This window comes from Coturnix japonica, chromosome 19, assembly GCF_001577835.2.
Source record: "Coturnix japonica isolate 7356 chromosome 19, Coturnix japonica 2.1, whole genome shotgun sequence".
NCBI classification, from domain to species: Eukaryota; Metazoa; Chordata; class Aves; order Galliformes; family Phasianidae; genus Coturnix; species Coturnix japonica.
This window is the reverse complement of record NC_029534.1, coordinates 3955202-3972382: the sequence shown is the minus strand read 5'-3', so window position 1 is coordinate 3972382 and position 17181 is coordinate 3955202. Positions and strand designations below refer to the sequence as shown.

At 41.0% G+C, this 17181-nt stretch overlaps 1 protein-coding gene and 1 non-coding gene across 3 annotated transcripts; both read left to right on the top strand.

Moving 5' to 3' along the window:
- The first annotated feature begins 614 nt into the window (after positions 1 to 614).
- Positions 615 to 15583, top strand: NCBP3 (nuclear cap binding subunit 3). 2 transcript variants are annotated; one of them, XM_015880453.2, is made up of 13 exons: positions 615 to 914; positions 2567 to 2632; positions 3172 to 3277; positions 4041 to 4166; positions 5694 to 5822; positions 7901 to 7974; positions 8914 to 9022; positions 9765 to 9864; positions 10183 to 10289; positions 10766 to 11051; positions 11801 to 11958; positions 12987 to 13151; positions 13238 to 15583. In XM_015880453.2, exons 1-13 carry the CDS (start codon positions 708 to 710, stop codon positions 13471 to 13473), a joined length of 1869 nt encoding a protein of 622 aa, XP_015735939.1. In that variant the 5' UTR covers positions 615 to 707; the 3' UTR covers positions 13474 to 15583. The 2 variants fall into 2 exon arrangements, with proteins under 2 accessions (XP_015735939.1, XP_015735940.1); XM_015880454.2 differs by having other exon boundaries at positions 620 to 860.
- Positions 15584 to 16761: 1178 nt separating this feature from the next.
- Positions 16762 to 16836, top strand: LOC116654271. The gene has a single exon (XR_004309368.1). It is a non-coding gene; the product is annotated as a small nucleolar RNA SNORD49 (small nucleolar RNA).
- Positions 16837 to 17181: the final 345 nt, after the last annotated feature.

Sequence of the window (17181 nt, the reverse complement as noted above, 5' to 3'; positions counted from 1 at the left end):
CAGCTTTAATTGTGAAGAATTCACAGTTCATAATGAAAAGCTGGGAAGTATCAAGAGATTCTGCTCACCTATTCAGCAGCCAAAGCCTTGCATGCATTCAGGCCTGGTTTTCCTCCTCTGATTTGACTGTTCCTACATCATATACAGATCTAGATCCTTTGTATCCTTTCTGTATCCTTTATTTCCCTTATAACAGCATTTCTGTCACAGAAATCTTCCCTCTACTGATGATTTCAGGGTGTTTCTGCCCTGTTTACTTCTCATATGTTCACATAATCCATTCCCATCTGGCATGGAAATATCACCTGCACTGATATATATCACTTGGTGGTTCCTGTCAGGTGTTGGCTGGGTGATGTCAGCAATGGCAAAATAACTGACATTAACAACCTGCTATTGGATTTTAGAATCATTAAGATGGGAAAAGACCCCTCAGATCTCCAAGTATGGAATGAAACGTCTGTGGAAGGCAGTTCACTTCTGCCACCATCATTATAGGACGGGAAAATGGCGGCCGGCGGAGGGCCGAGGGAGCCGCTCTGTCTCCCCGTCTCTATGGCCGCCCTGAGCGCGTTGGCGCCGCTTCTGCAGCGGCTCCTGGCGGCGCTCTATCCGCGCTGCCGTCTCTGTGGTGTCTCTGGGAGGTGACGCTCTGCACCGCGGCTGGGCCGTCTCGTTGGCCGGGCGGAGGGCGGGCTCGGGGAGTCATGGCGGCCGTGCGGGGCCTGCGGATTTCGGTGAAGACTGAAGCGACGGCGACAATGGCAGAACCCCGCGGCACTGAGCCTGAACCTATGGAGGTGGAAGAAGGCGAGCTGGAAACCATCCCCGTGAGGCGATCGCTCCGTGAGCTCATCCCGGTGAGGGACGGGCAGGGGGAGCGAAGGAGGGACCGGCACCTGAGGGGGGGCAGGGTACGTAGGGGCGGCCCTAAAGGCACCGGGGGGTTTATGTGAGGGAACGGGGGGTGGAGGGGTCGGGAGGAGGGAAATGGGGGTGGGAAGGGGGAGGGGAGATGAGGGAGGGGGTGGGCAGTGGGGGGAGGTACGGGCTGAGGAGCTGGAGTGTGAATGGGATGCTCAGGCAGTGCGGGCCCTGAGGGTTTTTTTCTTGTTCTCTCATTTTTTGTACTCACTGTTCTTAGATAAGTTCAGCTATGGTCAGGTTGAATGTATGAAAGTGGGTCAGAGTTGATCTCCGCTCCTAAGTAGGCTTTTGTTTGGAAAATGCGTGTGGAAAATGCTTGAGGAACTAATCTCTAATTAGCTGCTTGACCAACGTGCTTCAGCTTCAACCGACCTCCCCTATGAGGACAGGCTGAGGGAGTTGGGTTTGTTCAGCCTGGAGAAGAGAAGGTTGCGGGGTGACCTCACTGCAGCCTTTCAATACCTGAAGGGAACCTATAACCAGGAGGGGAGTAAACTCTTGGAAAGGGCTGACAATAGCAGGACACGGGGAAATGGTTTTAAGTTAAAAGAGGGAAGATTTAGGTTGGATGTCAGGGGGAAGTTCTTCACTAGGAGAGTGGTGAGGCCCTGGAACAGGCTGCCCAGGGAGGTTGTGGATGCCCCGTCCTTGGAGGTGTTCAAGGCCAGGTTGGACGGGGCCCTGGGCAACCTGATCTAGTAAAGGTGTATGTTTGGTGGCCCTGCCAGGCAGGGGGTTGGAACTACATGATCCTTGAGGTCCCTTCCAACCCGGGTCATTCTGTGAATATGTGGCCTAAGAGACAGCACCCAACCGTATGGACTTCCTTGTGCTCCATCAGACACCTCCAGACAGCAGTGGTTTGGTTGTTGTTTTGTTTTGTTTTTTTCCAGTTGAAAAACGTTTATTTTGCTGTTCTCCGTTTAATTCTATTCCTGTTTTAAATATCTTGTAACTTTAAGGGAAGTTTGTTACTAAGAAAAGCTGTTGGGCTCGGTGTGTGACTGTTTTCTAACCGAGCCTGACCTACTTTTTAGTAAAAAGGCCTTTAGCCAAAATAATTATTGGAGCACAAGGGTAAGCAGCATATTTATCCTTAGACATAGCAAGGCACGTTGCTCATGTCACAAACCTTCCCTAGGAGATGGTTCTGAGGGTTCCAGAATGAAGCAGTTGTGAAACATGCAGACAGGACACAGCTGGGTCACTACTCCAGGGTTCGTGTTGTTCACTACAGGCTTAGGTTTCAGTGGTCTCCATTGGTGGAAATGAGTTTTATGTTTGTTCGTCAGTGCTGTCAATCTTCCTCTGGGTCTGTAGTCATGTATCAAACCAGGGATAATTTGTATTGCTTCTGCCCTGTTGCTGAGACAAAGTAAAAATGTGAGCAATTGAACAATTAATAATACAGCAGTTATTGCAGAAGCACACGTTTCTCATAGCAGAGGAATCTGGGTTCATTTGATGTGCTTTAACTCTCACTGATGTCAGTGAGGTTAAGTGCTCATATACCTGACTCTGTATGGATGTGTAGCTTGAAGTAAGGATGGATTTCTCATAGGCCAGATTTGTTTTAGCCTAGTGATTACGTTGCAGTCAGCATTCATTGAGTTTTCATCACTGTTTTGCTTTGTTTCAGGACACTAGTAGGAGATACGAAAACAAAGCTGGAAGTTTCATTACTGGAATAGATGTAACATCCAAGGTAATTTCTGTCCTGTGGTTCTTTGAAGTGTTTTAATTATTGCGGCAGGAAAAGAGGAAACACTTCATTTCTTTCCTAAGAGTCACAGAAGCTTCCTATTATGAAAACACAATAACTAGACAATTCTCCTTCATGTTGGTTGCAAACAACATCTGGGTGGGTTCTTGTGATTTCTAAGTAGCAAAATTTGTGTCCAAAACCTGAAAATGTGTACAAAGTCTGTACATTTGTTAGGAAGGAAAAATAAATCTTACTGTTCCATCATAGAAACTGGTCATGGGTTCAGGATATTTTATTTTCTACGCATTTTGATCCTCATTACGTTGCCAGACTTGCATTAGAAGTACTAAATAGCACAGTAACATGTCAGTGAGTTCTTTTAGTGTTCTGAAAGATACAGATCTCTTCAGAAATAAGAGAAATATTAACATAGCTTGTTGCTGCTTGGTCAGTTGTATTTTAATATCCAGTCTTATGATGTCAGTTGCTGGGAAGGCTGTGCTGTTCCTGTTTTGACTGGATCGTTTCACATTGTGCAGGAAGCGATTGAGAAAAAGGAACAAAGAGCAAAGCGCTTCCATTTTCGAGCTGAAGTGAATCTTGCCCAAAGGAATGTAGCTCTGGATCGAGACATGATGAAGAAAGGTATGATTTTATCCAGCAATTAAGAAGGAAAGGTCTCTTTGTTTGCTTCCTCACAGTTCCTTTACTTAATTTATATTGTTTTATCTCCTAGTGGCACCTAATGTGTGTGTGTCCAAGATCTGTCTTTGGGACCGATGCTGCCTTAAGTGTATTTAACATCCTTGAAAAGGCCTTAGGCACTGTTTGTATGCGAGTGTAGGACTCTGTGTCCTGTGCACAGAAAGATCAGATTCCATGAGTGATGGCACATGTGCTGTAAGATGGCAAGCTGGATGTGCTGGAGTAGAAGCAGATAAGCTGAGAGATGTGCACACACAACAGATAGGCATTTTTGGCATCCAGTTAGTTCCCAAGGCCTTTGTCCAGCTGGCAGCTTGGACCAGCTGAGCTGAGGCCTGTAAAATCTCTCCATGAGATTTGCACAAAACTTGTACTATGTCCTGGTCATGGGCCTCATTAGTATTATGCTCTTTGGTACGTAGTGGAAGAACTTTAGTAGCATTTTAAAGAAAAAAAGAGAAAAAAACCTGTGTAAGGCAGTTTGATGTTTTTCAGTCCCTTCACCTTTCTCTCTCTTTTTAATTCTCAGTTAACATTTTACATTGTGGAATAACTCAAATTCTGGTGTTGTAGAATGGTGAACATCATTCTTTTACACCTTTAACTTATTTTGAATGTTTGCTTTAGAAATCCATATGTTATGAACGTAAAAACTTGCTTTGTAGAAATGAGTGTCAGTTTTCTCTCTCTTCCTCTTTTATAGCAATTCCTAAAGTGAGACTGGACACAATCTACATTTGTGGGGTGGATGAAATGAGTACTCAGGACATCTTTGCCTATTTCAAAGAGTATCCTCCTGCTCACATTGAGTGGTTAGATGATACTTCATGTAAGTCAATGGAATCTTGTTTGTCATTCTTTATATCAGTGTAGCTGTACCTTGGATGTCTTTGTGGCTTTGTCTATCTGTTTCCGTTTCATTAACCTTAGCCAAATGAGACTTATTAAGAATTAATAGTGTGTGTTGAAAATCAAACCCACTGTCTGAATGAGTATTTAGAAAGAAAATGATTTTAAAAGGACCTAAATAGCTTACCATTACACAAATCACTGATGTTGAAGGAGAGTAAAATAAATGCACTGGAAGATAAGAGAGTGGACAGTGATTAAAGTGTCAGGGCAGGAGAGTCACTTGTGGAGGACGTGAATTGAGTTCATTACAAGTTAAAGTGGTACTGTTCAAAGTATGGTGGTCTAATTAATACAATTAGAAAAGCTGAAGAGGGAAGAATATCAACGCATAGAGAAGTAAGTTGTGTAGCTCTTAGAAAATGGAGTAAAGAAAACACGATGAAGAACTAAGGTCCCTTCCAACCCATACGAGACTGTGATACTGTGAACTGTTTGTTGACAATCTGAAATTATCAGGAAGGAACAACATAAAGTAGCTTGCCAGTTCTGACGTGAAAAAAAAATGGTCTAAAAGTATGGTACTGCTTACGTTTTGGCACAAATAGTGTATCTGCTTGTGTCACAGAGGATAATATTGAGAGAGGAAATTAACTGTATGCAGCTAAAAGAGGCTGGTATGGCTTTGTGCTGGGAGGGAGCAGACTTGTTGCTATATTTGTTTAGTTCCTTCTCAGGGAAGAATTAGTGGGTGGAGGAAGGTGGCTGATGAATGAGACGTGCATAGATTGGAAGGGGAATGCAAATCCACATAGCAAGGGCTGTTGTGAGGAGTGTGAATGCAGTGAGATTGCCAGAAGGATAAAAGGTTCTGCATCAATATGTATAAAATGCTCTTAATGGGCCTTACAAGTTTTACTTCAGTAGCATCTGCTGATACTTGAGGTATACGTGAAGCACTTACTGACTCCCGTTGTTAACTTACGTACTGTGTAGCCTCTTTAAAGTGCTTGAGCAGTCTCTTATTTATCTGCTCTTTGGAAACGGTTAACAGAGTAATGTGCTAAGGTCCAAAGTTTGGTTAAATTTAAATAAAAATAGAGAAATAATCCTTGGGTTGCTGTTTTATCTTTTTTTTTTCTTTTTGATCTTCAGTTGCATTTCTGTGCTAACACATTCATGAAATTCAGTGGCTCTTATCCAGTACTGTAGTAATCTCTGCTCTGATATATATGTGTAGTTATGCATTTTGGTGGGCTCAGTTATGATCAGTTGTTGTGTGTTTTTGTAACTGGATGAAAGCTGTGTGTCCCCCAGGTGAACAAGGGTTAAAGAACAGGAATTCCCTCATGAGAGATGGATCTGATTACATTTTAGTCATGTCCCACGATAAGAACATTTCTGACACTTCTGTTTGCAGTTTCCCTGCATTAAGGCAGTGCATGTGACTGCTTGTTTACACAAAGCGCATTTTACTTTTGTGTGTGTTTCTATCTGTATGTCACAGGCAATGTGGTCTGGCTTGATGAAGTAACAGCAACACGGGCTCTAATAAACATGAGTTCCTTTCCTGATCAAGAGAAACCAAAAGGCAGAGAAAACAGTGAAGAGAAGACAGCAGAAAAAAACAAGAAAGGTAGATGAGATATGCATATACAGATGTCATCTCATTAAATCAATTAAGCTTTAAACTTGTGCTTGGGTACTGCGTAATCTAAATTACTGAAGGAGCTTCTATCATATAGTTGCAGGTAAATGTATTCTGCCACTTTAAAAAAGGCTTTCATCTTGGAAACCTTTTGAAGAAACTACTTCTTAAAAGGTGGGTTGGAGTTAGACCGACAGCAGTAATTTGGTCAGTACTGAACATGTTAGATGCAGGGTCAGATCCAGATGTGGTATTTGTAGTGGTCCACGTTGCACGGAAATAAGTCTGTGTTATGTGTGTGCAAAGGCAGTGGAAGGATGGATATTTTAACTGTGGAAACAGCAGGTGTAAGAAAATATCCTAGTTTTGGAATACTGCAGTTTATTCTTTGGCTTGATACCACACCACCCTTCATGTATACTATCCACATTGCTGTGTATATCATTCTGTGTTTAGCAGTCTAAATTTGACTGTTTTTCTTTCAAGGCAGAAAGACTCTGAAAGGTCCCTTATAAAAGGGCACTGAAAGTACAGCTCAGTCTTGTGCTAAATTTGGTATCTGAATGCCTTAGTTAGAAATTCATTGTAGTGGTTTAAATTAAGAGTCAGATCAATGTGATTTCATTGTTCAAAGTACTGTCCTAAAGAGTACGAAGTGAAGGGGGGTGTTTTATTTATGAACTCTTCCCAGATTTTGCTTAAAAAGCATTTGAACAAAACGCAAATGGACAATTTCTCTATTCTATATTCACAGTTCTACCAAAAGCCTGTTTGTTAAAATTTGGGCTTTAAACTTGTGGATGCTTCTAACTCATTCCCTTTTCTTCTTGTTGCTTTTCTCTATGGTGCAGTGGTTCCTCCGCCATCCATGTGACTTTAAAATATTGGTAATGCAAGATCTATTACAAAGTTTTAGGGAGATTAGTGAATGTCTTTTTTAAATAGAGCATAAAGATATGTATATTTTAATATTAATCTTGTTGGCTGCGGTGTACGTGTTACATCATCAAAATCATGTCATTTAAATTCCTCCTACATAATCTTACTCACCTGTTCAGCTGGAAAAGTGGGATACTGGATGGAGTACAAGCTAAGCAGATCACATGTTAAGGTGTGGGGTGCATACAGATATATTAATCTGGCTTAGGTATGTCTCTAGATGAGAACTTGAGGCCCGTGTAGACATTTAGGGTTGCAGGAGACATGTCTTTACAGTGAGAAGCTTATATAAAACCTGATGTTTGAATGCTGTCCCTGGTGGAAGTCAGTTAATGTTTGATTTTGGCTAATTTGTCTCCTGAAGTTCTTTTTGGGATCAGATTGATTCATTGTGCTTTAGTTTTTCCCTTGAACTTGGGTGTAGTTGTCAAGTTTTAATAGCTGTGGTTCTCTATTAGAAGTTGTCAAGTTCAGTCAGAGGAGATTTAAGAGAAGGAACTGTGAAATATAGAGGTGGGTTTTTTAGTCATGTGTCTTTTTGGGAGGCTCAAAAACAATTTCCGTAATAATTTTCTTCTGTGAGCCAAAAGAAAACCAAACAAAAGAAAACCTGAAAAACCTATTTAGACAACACATAGTATATGTAGTTTGGGAAGTGTGTGCTCCTCTGTTAGCTATTTCACTTCAGAACTGAGTCACTGCCCTCCCTACTTTGAGTAGTAACCTGCTTCACATTGTGAGTACTGGATACCTGTAGGTACTTGCAGCATTTAGAAGGGAGGTGGAAGGAAACAGGCTTTGATCCACGTTTTGCAGTCTTGTCTTTGCTGATCTCTGTCATACTTTGAAATTGCAGTGCAGTTTCATTTGCTTTCAGATAAGTAAATTGATAATCCGTGCACGCTGCCTCCGGCACTTACCTGTATGGGGGCTGTCTGGTTAATGTTATTCTGTGCTCATGTGTGCTTCAGATTTCTGTAGACATTCACTGTTTTGATTACTCTCTAGGCTGCACAGAGGAATTGATAAACCCCTTCAGTTTGATTTCAGAGACTTTAGATACTAATATTCAAATGAACTGGAACATTAAAATGTAGATTTCTTTTCCCAATTATTTTCTTCTTTAGAAAAACAGGAGGAAAGTACTGATGATGAGACAGAAGAAGGCGAGGTTGAGGATGAAAATCCAAGTGACATTGAGGTCAGTATAGAAAGAAAATGAAAACCCCATTATGGACATTTTGCTCTCACTGATGTATTCGTGACATTATAGTTTTTACCATACATGCTCATAATTTACAGTTTAATTATTGAAGGAAATAAGGTGGAGAAAAAGGCAGGAAGTGCAGATGTTCTGCTGGTGAGAATAGCCTCATAAAAATGCTTTGTGAAAGTAATTTTTGAAGACTAATAGGGCAGTCAGCATGTAAGAGCTAGGCTGCCTGCTCTATCTAGACTGCCTGCCTGCCTGTTAAAGGAGATAATGAAAAAACAATAGTGGAAGGCAGTTTCCTTTCAGTATAGAAAACAGTGTATAAAGTAGGGAAAAAAAGGGGACTTAGGCTGCCCATAGATTTGTGTGGGCGTCAGCAAACACACTGATGTTTTGTAAGTAGTTTAATCTTCACTGGTTGAATTTATATAATGGGTGCCATTAGTATTTTCTTTAGGGATGGCTCAGCAAACATTCACCCAGATTATGGAAATCTGAATTTTGGCTTATGGAAAGCAGTTATAAATAAATAGTAATAATAACAATAATGCCTGTAAGTCACTGTGTGAAGGCAGAGACCCCATTGGTGAAACCATTTGTAGATGAAACAAACAAAAGCAATCAAGTCTTTCTTTTTCAGTGTCCGAGTTTATTTATTTTCTTCATTGCAGTCATACTGCAGCTTCATTTGAGAACTGATTTAATAATCAGAACAAGTGTTAGGGAGGAAGAGACAAAAATATTTTAAACCTTTTGGCAAGAAAAAGTTTAAAATACGTGATAACTTGTCAAGAAAGAAGTGGAGTTAGTCTGAACAGAACATGGAAAGTAATTTAATAACCAAGGGATTGCTTCTCTGCGAGCAATCCATTTTCATTCAAAAGTAATTTTATTTTTGAGTCCAAAATACCTTTTTTGCCCCCAAAGTTGGATGCCCTCACCCAGGTAGAAGAGGATTCTCTCCTGCGTAATGATCTTCGCCCTGCCAATAAACTGGCTAAAGGAAACAAGCTATTCATGAGATTTGCTACTAAAGGTAAATGAACAGCTTAACAAGCATAATGAATTGATTGCTTGTTGCAGTTTTATTTGTTGACTGATTAATTACTTGAAGCACCTAATTTTTATTTGCATAACTGTTAGGTTTTTTGCTAATTATTAGGTATTAAGATTTTGCTATGAATACACATTCAGTTTGAATTAAATCCAGTTCGTGCTCTATGGAGATTATTGTACATAAAATATTATCTTGGGTTTAGGGCATTCTTCCTTCCCAATACCATAGAATAGGTTTTATGGTGTACTTCTCCACAGAGGTGAATTTCATGTTATAAACTTGAAAATCAGTTGTGATGTTTATGAGGTACTGATGGAAATTGTCACTTAATGCAGCTGAGTTATTAAATTGTATTTTTGAATAAAATGAAAATGCACGTAATTACTGAGCCATGTGGAAGGTGGCAGATCCATAAAGAAAAGAAAGGTCAGGAATAAGGTGAGTGTGGCCTCCAGCAGTTGCACTGGGGTGTAATGCTCCCTTAAGCTGACATGCAGAAACTCAGAGTCTCCATGGAATTGGGCACAAATAAAACTGTGGTGGTAGGAGAAATTTCAGTTGAGGTGTCATCAAAATTGTATCATTTGGGAAGGAAATTGAAATACCACGGACCTGTAAGGAGATAACTCAGTCTTCCTTTCTCTCTCTGTGTCTGACTGGATGCTAGTGAGGTAAATTCAAAGAGGAAAAGAAATATTCTTTTAACATATATTTTTTTCAGATGACAAAAAAGAACTGGGAGCTGCAAGGAGAAGCCAGTATTACATGAAATATGGCAATCCCAATTATGGAGGCATGAAGGGGATTCTTAGTAACTCTTGGTGAGTGTGGGATGGAGGAATTGGGAGGCTGCAGATACTCAGACAAGGTGGTTCAAAGCTGTTGTGACTTGATCTTTTTTTCCTTTTAGTTTCTGTAGATATATCTGAAGTGTGAATAATGTTTCTGCAAAGCGATGATGTATTTGCTAGGGGAATATTTTGTTGTGATGGTAGAAAGTTTTCAGTACACACATGCAGAACAGTTCTCAGGCATAAATGTCTGTTATGAAGTGAGTGAGAATTGCACATGCTTAATCCAGGATTGGTTACAGCTCGTTTCTTTTTGATAGGAATGTCATTCTTCTTATGGTGTTTCAGGAAACGGAGATACCATTCACGTCGAATCCATCGGGATGTGATAAAGAAAAGGACGCTTATTGGGGATGATGTTGGCCTGACTCCTCCTTACAAACATCGGCACTCTGGTAATTGCTGACAGTGTGTCAAAGCTGTGCAAGTGTAACTGGGGGAGTGGAGGGCTGGATGCATTATTTTTGGCATTACTACTTACAGGAGTTGAGAAGATTCTCATAAGCCAACAGGTGTCACATTAAGCTGTGCAAGATGATAGGAATTGTTACGTTTAGTTCAGTATGAACTGCCCCTGCAGCAAGAGGCAGTCATACCTTATACCTTGAGTCCAGCTACATGCTTGAGCAGTATTCTGAGGTAGTGGAACACTACGGGCTTTCTTCTCCTGTAGTGATTTTCTCCCTCTTAGATTACTCTGTAGGACAGATTCCACTTAGAATTTTGGCAAAGTATTCTCTTTTTAGCCTTGAACAACTACAAAGGCTCATTTCTATCGCATCATTTCTTTACAGTAATAATTTTCTGCCTTGTTCTTATCTATGATAAGTGAAAAGCTTCAGTTTCTCAGAATCAGTTTGTTTTGCTGTAGGGTTGGTAAATGTTCCCGAGGAGCCTATCGAGGAGGAAGAGGAGGAGGAAGAAGTTCAGGATATGGATGAAGATGACAGAGTGGTTGTAGAGTACCGTGATGATTTACAACCTTTCAAACAGTCCCGAGACCGTGGTACGGCGAGACGATCGAGTGCAAGTGCATCTGATTCTGATGAAATGGACTATGATCTTGAACTGAAAATGATATCGACCCCCTCTCCCAAAAAGAGCATGAAAATGACAATGTACGCAGATGAAGTGGAATCACAACTGAAAAATATTAGGTAAAGGTTCCCTGTTCTTTAGAAGTGTCAGTGAAAAGGCATTTAAATGTAATTAGTGACAGTAATGTAAAAGCTTAAAGGCAAACTGTTGAAGCTGCTATTTCAATTCTTAACATAATTTTGCAGTAGACGTTTTAGAGGTGAAATGCAAACTACACAAAAGGCTCTATTAGCCTTTTCTTTCTAATTAACATTTTTGAAACGCAGCTTCCTTTGTAGATTTCTGCAACCCAGCACCATAATGATAATAAAGCTCAAAGTGGAATCAATGGAAATGTAAGCAAGCAAAACTAAGCTCTTGCATTTCATCCTCAGGTGCAGATGGGAAGAAAGTAATTTATCTTCATTGTGGACTCATTAACCAAAACTAGATATAGTGTGGGCAATCAAAATGATTTTAATATGGCAGTGTGAGTCATCAGAACAGTCCGTTATAACATCAGATCTTTTACCAGTTCTGAGGCTGTTCATTTGCTTTGAATTTCAGTCCAGAGGGCACAGCCTTACAGAGGCAAGCTTGCTATCTGCCTTGTAATGGATACTGAGGAGTTCATGTGATTATAGTTAGACTCTGATTCTGACTGAAAATCATGCTTGTATAAGTAACATTTTTGGGTCTTTTTGGTTGTTTTTTTACTTCTGTTTCCCAGTAGAGCAATCCTGATAACACTGTTTCCTATATACACGAAGATCTGAGAGCTACACTAGACTTCATTTTGTTAAAGGGATTTTACTATTGTCTTATTTAGGAATTCCATGCGAGCAGATAGCATAGCAACCAGCAATGTGAAAAACAGGATTGGTAGCAAAGGATTATCAGACAAAGTTGTTGATGTAAGACTACTGTTAGAAGAAAAACGTCAGAATAACAACGGGCTGCGCCAGCCAAACAGTATCGTGAAGTCAGGTAATTTGAAACTCTTACTTTGTGCAGAATTATGCCTTTCATATTAATAATTGATGTAGTCATTTTACGTCAGTCCTCCGATGCAACTTAGAAACATGAGGAAATCCTATTCAGCAGCTGTTTCTGCATTTGAATGGTTAATTTATCCTCACTAAGAGGCAGAGTTGGAGATTGCTTTGGGGGAAAAGTACATTAAGTACCTTTAAGAGTGACATCTAATTTTATCTAATTTCTTTGCCTGCATCTATTTGCCCCCCACACACATACTTTGTCCCTTTTAATTTGCTTATTGAGGCAGAATCTGTTTGATGTTATGGGAACCTGTATTGGGGGGGAGCTCATGTGCAAGCTGAAACATGAGGCACTAACTATACATGGAAGTATATATATATATGTGTATACCTGTGTATATGGAAGTATTTTTTCAAATGGCTGTCTTTTAATGTATTTTTTAAGGCTAATTGACTTGCTTTTTTTGGCACAGGTATGTGTAATTGCAGCTACTTCTGATACAGATAGTATCCAGAGAATTATCTGACTGATCATGGCTTAAGTGCCAGTACATTTAGCATCTGTATATTCTTATTCCCATTTAATTCTGTAAAATATTAAGAGGCATTAGAACTCTAAGGCAGAGTATCTATAATCTGAAAAAAACATCACTGAAGGTGTAATGATTGTCTTATAATCATAACTCATGTATCTACATTTATGCTGGGCTGCTAAAACAAACACAATAAGCCATGGAATACCAGCTACTCTTTTAGTTATCCAGACAAAATATCACCTGAAAACATTAAATACCAAATTTATTGCCAAAGAACAGTGGGATCTGGATAACATTTTATTGCATTGTTGAGACTGAAATCTGAATATGAAGGACGCAATGAAAAGAGGAGACAAAAGATGAGAACATTTGTCTAGTTCTGAATTCTATGAAGTTTGCAATGAGCATCAGTTTAGCTGGCAGATCTGAAGTAAATGCAGCATGATATTTTTGTTGTTTTAATCACTGAAAATATCCCTAGATGTGCGGCAAAGACTGGGAAAAAGACCTCATTCCCCAGAAGTTAAACCTCCAAGCAGTATCTCTGCTACTCGTCGAGAACCAATATCAGATGTGCACAGCCGGTTGGGAATCCCCAAGCAGGATGTAAAAGGCCTCTACTCTGATACCAGAGAGAAGAAATCAGGTTAGTTTTGTGGTGGGGGGTTCAGTTTAAAAGAAATGCAGCACGTTCCTGTTATTTTTAAATGGGTTTGTTTTTCACCTTATTAGGTAATTTATGGACCCGGTTAGGGTCTGCTCCGAAGACGCAAGAAAAGACTTCAGATAAACCTGAAAACTCCGTGGCACCTCCAGAGGAAGATGATTCAGAGCTCCAGCGGGTTTGGGGTGCTCTCATTAAGGAAAAAGAGGAGTCTCGGCAAAAAAAGAGTCGACTGGATAATTTACCTTCTCTACAAATTGAAATCAGCCGAGAAAGCAGTTCTGGATCAGATACTGAATCCTGATTTTACACTTTGATCCTCAAGATCGTGACTCTGCAGTGAGGCAAAGATTTCCTTTGCCCAAAAGCTGAACACTGGCAAAGACTGCAGTGAAGGTTCCAGAAATGTCTCAGTTCCTTTTATACACAAATAGAGATGCATATGCCACTTGAAACCTAAAGCAATCATGTTTGTCTGGAGTCTGTGGTTGGCCCTGTGTTATGTAGGGCATTGTCTTATATGTTAATTACAGCAAACCTGTAGTTAATTCTAGCCAAACGCTTTTCCCTAAACTCTGAATTTAAAAGAAGAGGGAGAAACACTCTGTATTTTTAAGAAGACCTTTTTGTTCTTAATATTTTTAACATGGAATCTTTTAACAAAATGTTTTACACAGTTCATCCAAAGAACAGGGCATTTCACAGTCAGCACCATTGCCTTGCCCTTCTGGCACTTACCAGCACCTTTCCTCTTCAAGTAATAACAATAATGCTTCCTTGGGTAAGCAGCCAGCAAGGAGAAAGCATAAAGGGACTGTCACGTTTCCTTCCTCCAAAATAATGAATGTAAATCCAACGCTGTAGTATAGTGAGGTTTCATGCGGTATCCATATAGCATCACTGCTCTCCAGGACTTCATCTGTTTGTTTTGGTGGTACTGAGTTCTGCTGTAAGCAAAAATTGCAGTGTTTCAGACTGCAAAGTTGGTTGAGAGAATTGTGCAAATTCCTGAAGGTTTTTCTTATCTTTTTTTTTTCCTAGTTACATATTGAGAAATTCTCTCATCCAATTGTATTATTACGTTTTGAAGAAATCTTAACAGTTGAAAAACTTCCATTTTTATACTTGTGGAAATTTCCCGTTGGCCATGGTGAGAAAAAAAGCTCTAGTGATGTTTTCCTGTGTGCTGTTTAAACTACCCATATATATCACTGAAAGAGAAAAGGAAAACTATCAGATTGCTGTCCCATGTCAGTATTTTGGAGTGTTCTTGTATATTACATGTGGATGTGCACCTGGTTGACTTGTTACATTCAGCTTTTTATTTCTTTACCCGCGTATCCTCTCTACATAAAGGTTTGATCAGAGTGCAGCTGCAGTTTTTTTCCCTCTCATTGCCTGTGGCACATATATTGATTGCCAGTCATACTGAATGAGTTCTAATGATAGCACAGGAGCAGGCTGCCCAGGGAGGTTGTGGATGCCCCGTCCTTGGAGGTGTTCAAGGCCAGGTTGGACGGGGCCCTGGGCAACCTGATCTAGTAAAGGTGTATGTTTGGTGGCCCTGCCAGGCAGGGGGTTGGAACTACATGATCCTTGAGGTCCCTTCCAACCCGGGTCATTCTGTGATAGCACATTGTGTTCTGCTGGTGGCAAAAAAGACACCCCACCATTGTCTGTTATGTTTTTGACCCTCTGAAGATGTTCGCTTTGTCTTTAAGTCTGTTCATCCTGGATAACATCCTAAGTTCATCCTTCATAACCCTGGCTGGGGTTATGTGTATATAAACACCTGAAGGGAGAACGCAAAGAGAGCTGAGCTATCTTCATTGGTGATAAGATGGGATAAGAGGCAGAAGGCACAAAGTGGAACACAGAAGGTTCTGTCTGAACTTGAAGAAGCACTTCTTTACTGCGTGGCTGATGGAGCACTGGCTGCTCAGGGAACTTGTGGAGCTTTGACATCCTTGGAGCTGTCAGCAGCTGCCTGGACACACCGCATGGCCCTGTTCATGCAGGGGCTGCCAGGTGACCTCAATATCCCTTCCATCTTATGATTGTATCCCTACTTCCCATGTTCTATCAGTCCTGAATGTCTGTATCTCTCTCCTATTTGCCTTTTAGCATTTATTTTCCCCCCTCTTCCTCTCTTTGTTTTGTGTTTTTGGTTATTTGGTTGGTTTTCTAAGTTGGAATAGGTTTGAAGTTGCATCAAAGGAGTCTGCAGTTCTTCTTACTGCTTTAATTAAAGGGGAAGTGGAAGGTACAGCAATGAGAAATGGAAACCAGGGACTGTCTGGTTTTCACATCTTGTTTTGTGACACCCCACTGTTTATATTTAATTATTAAATATATAAATATGGCTCATCCAAGTGCTGTTGAGAGTAAAGCACTGCAGTGTCTGATCACCGTAATGTCCCATTTGAGTGTGTTCTTTCATTAATATCCCTTATTTTTGCGATCCACAAAGGCTCCATCCCCACTAATCAGTTGTAGGCCCCATTTCAGCGCTCCCTCCCTCCCTCCGCGCTGTGAGAAATGGACGCCTCGCTCCCCCCCACCCCCCGCCTCGAAAGTGGTACAGCCTGCCCACCTCTCGCGAGAACAGTAGTGCGGCCCACCCCCTCTCTCGCGAGATCAGCGGTGCGGCCCACCCCCCGCCGTAGGGTGGTACATCCCTGGCCTTTATAAGCAGAGGTCTCGGTTCTTCCCGCCCTTTCTCCTCGTGCGCCAGGCCGCGGTGTGGTTGTTCGCGGTGAGGGCTGCGCCTCCTTGTCCACACAGGGCTGTAGGCCCGAGCGATCTAGGCGGCAGTTGAGGGGGATAAAGGAGAATAGGCCCTAATGGAGGCGAATAGCAGCACCAAGCCCCGCCTGGAACGGCCCCGCGGTCCGACCTGAGGTGAGTGGTGCTGGGATGGGAGGCCTTGGGCTGGGGGAGGTTCTTAGTGCTGCCTTATGAGGCCTATTATGGGCTCTTCTATAGTTCCCACTCTCTTTTCTCTCCCCCATTTGATCCTTCATGTGCAGACCCGTCTCGTTAAGTCCTTCTAACTGATGTTCTGTGGAATTGCATTTGAAAGACGTTGTAAATACGGTCTGGCTCCCTGCACATGGGAAATAGACAAGTTAACTTTAGCTAAAAAGCAAAACCTATAAGAAAAACGATAATTAATTGCTATTATTAAAACCCAGACAAGGAATTGTGTGCTCGCTGTTAGTAATGAGACCCTTATCAAATGTCCTTCTGTGATTTTCTAGATTTACTGCTGTGGAGTCCTTCTTTAATGCTTGTTTGCTGTCTGTTCCTCCAGCAGAATGATGCCCTGAAGCAAAGAGTAAGTTATCTGGTGTTAAGAACGTTCTAGATCTTTCCTTTTATACTACTGATGTGAAGTATCCAAGTGCAAGGCTGTTAATTGAAAGTAACCTGTAATAATTATATCTTAATTAAGCCAATAAAGCTATTAAAAGCAAATGTTACATCGTGTTGAGTTAACAGAGTTAATGTTTTTTATCAATAAAGGGGGAAGGGTACAATCAGCTCAAGATACACAGTTTCTCTATGTACTGACCTATCCAAGTTGCTGGCTGTTAATGATGATACCCCAGAATAGGAAGTGCCGTCAGATGCGAGAACTGACGATAACCTTCTTATTTATCTGAAATACAGCTACACGTGTATGAACTTACTGTCATTTGAACCTTGGCTGCTGGGACTAATGGGGCAATGTTTATATGCTTTACAGAACCTGGGATTTCCAGATGATGTGATACAGTAAGGACTGGGAGCTGGAATCTCTTTGGAGATGGCCCTTAATGTGAAGGTAGGTGATAAATTACATTGGACCACGTAGAGATTCCTATCAGGCAGAATCTGTTGAGAATAAATGGGCCTTAAAACCACAGGAAGCGTATTTGGTCTGGTTATTCTTCATAGCTTGATTCAATCTACTTTCCTCCCTCTCTTAACTCAAAATATAAAGCCTATTTTCTGGGATCTTTAAATATAA

Bases quoted from the DNA above. Each gene is read 5' to 3' on its own strand.
- NCBP3 (XM_015880453.2), top strand. From the start codon at position 708: ATGGCGGCCGTGCGGGGCCTGCGGATTTCGGTGAAGACTGAAGCGACG. The intron at 10,290-10,765 runs GTAATTGCTGAC...GTTTTGCTGTAG, and splicing joins TTACAAACATCGGCACTCTG to GGTTGGTAAATGTTCCCGAG. The intron at 11,052-11,800 runs GTAAAGGTTCCC...TGTCTTATTTAG, and splicing joins TCACAACTGAAAAATATTAG to GAATTCCATGCGAGCAGATA.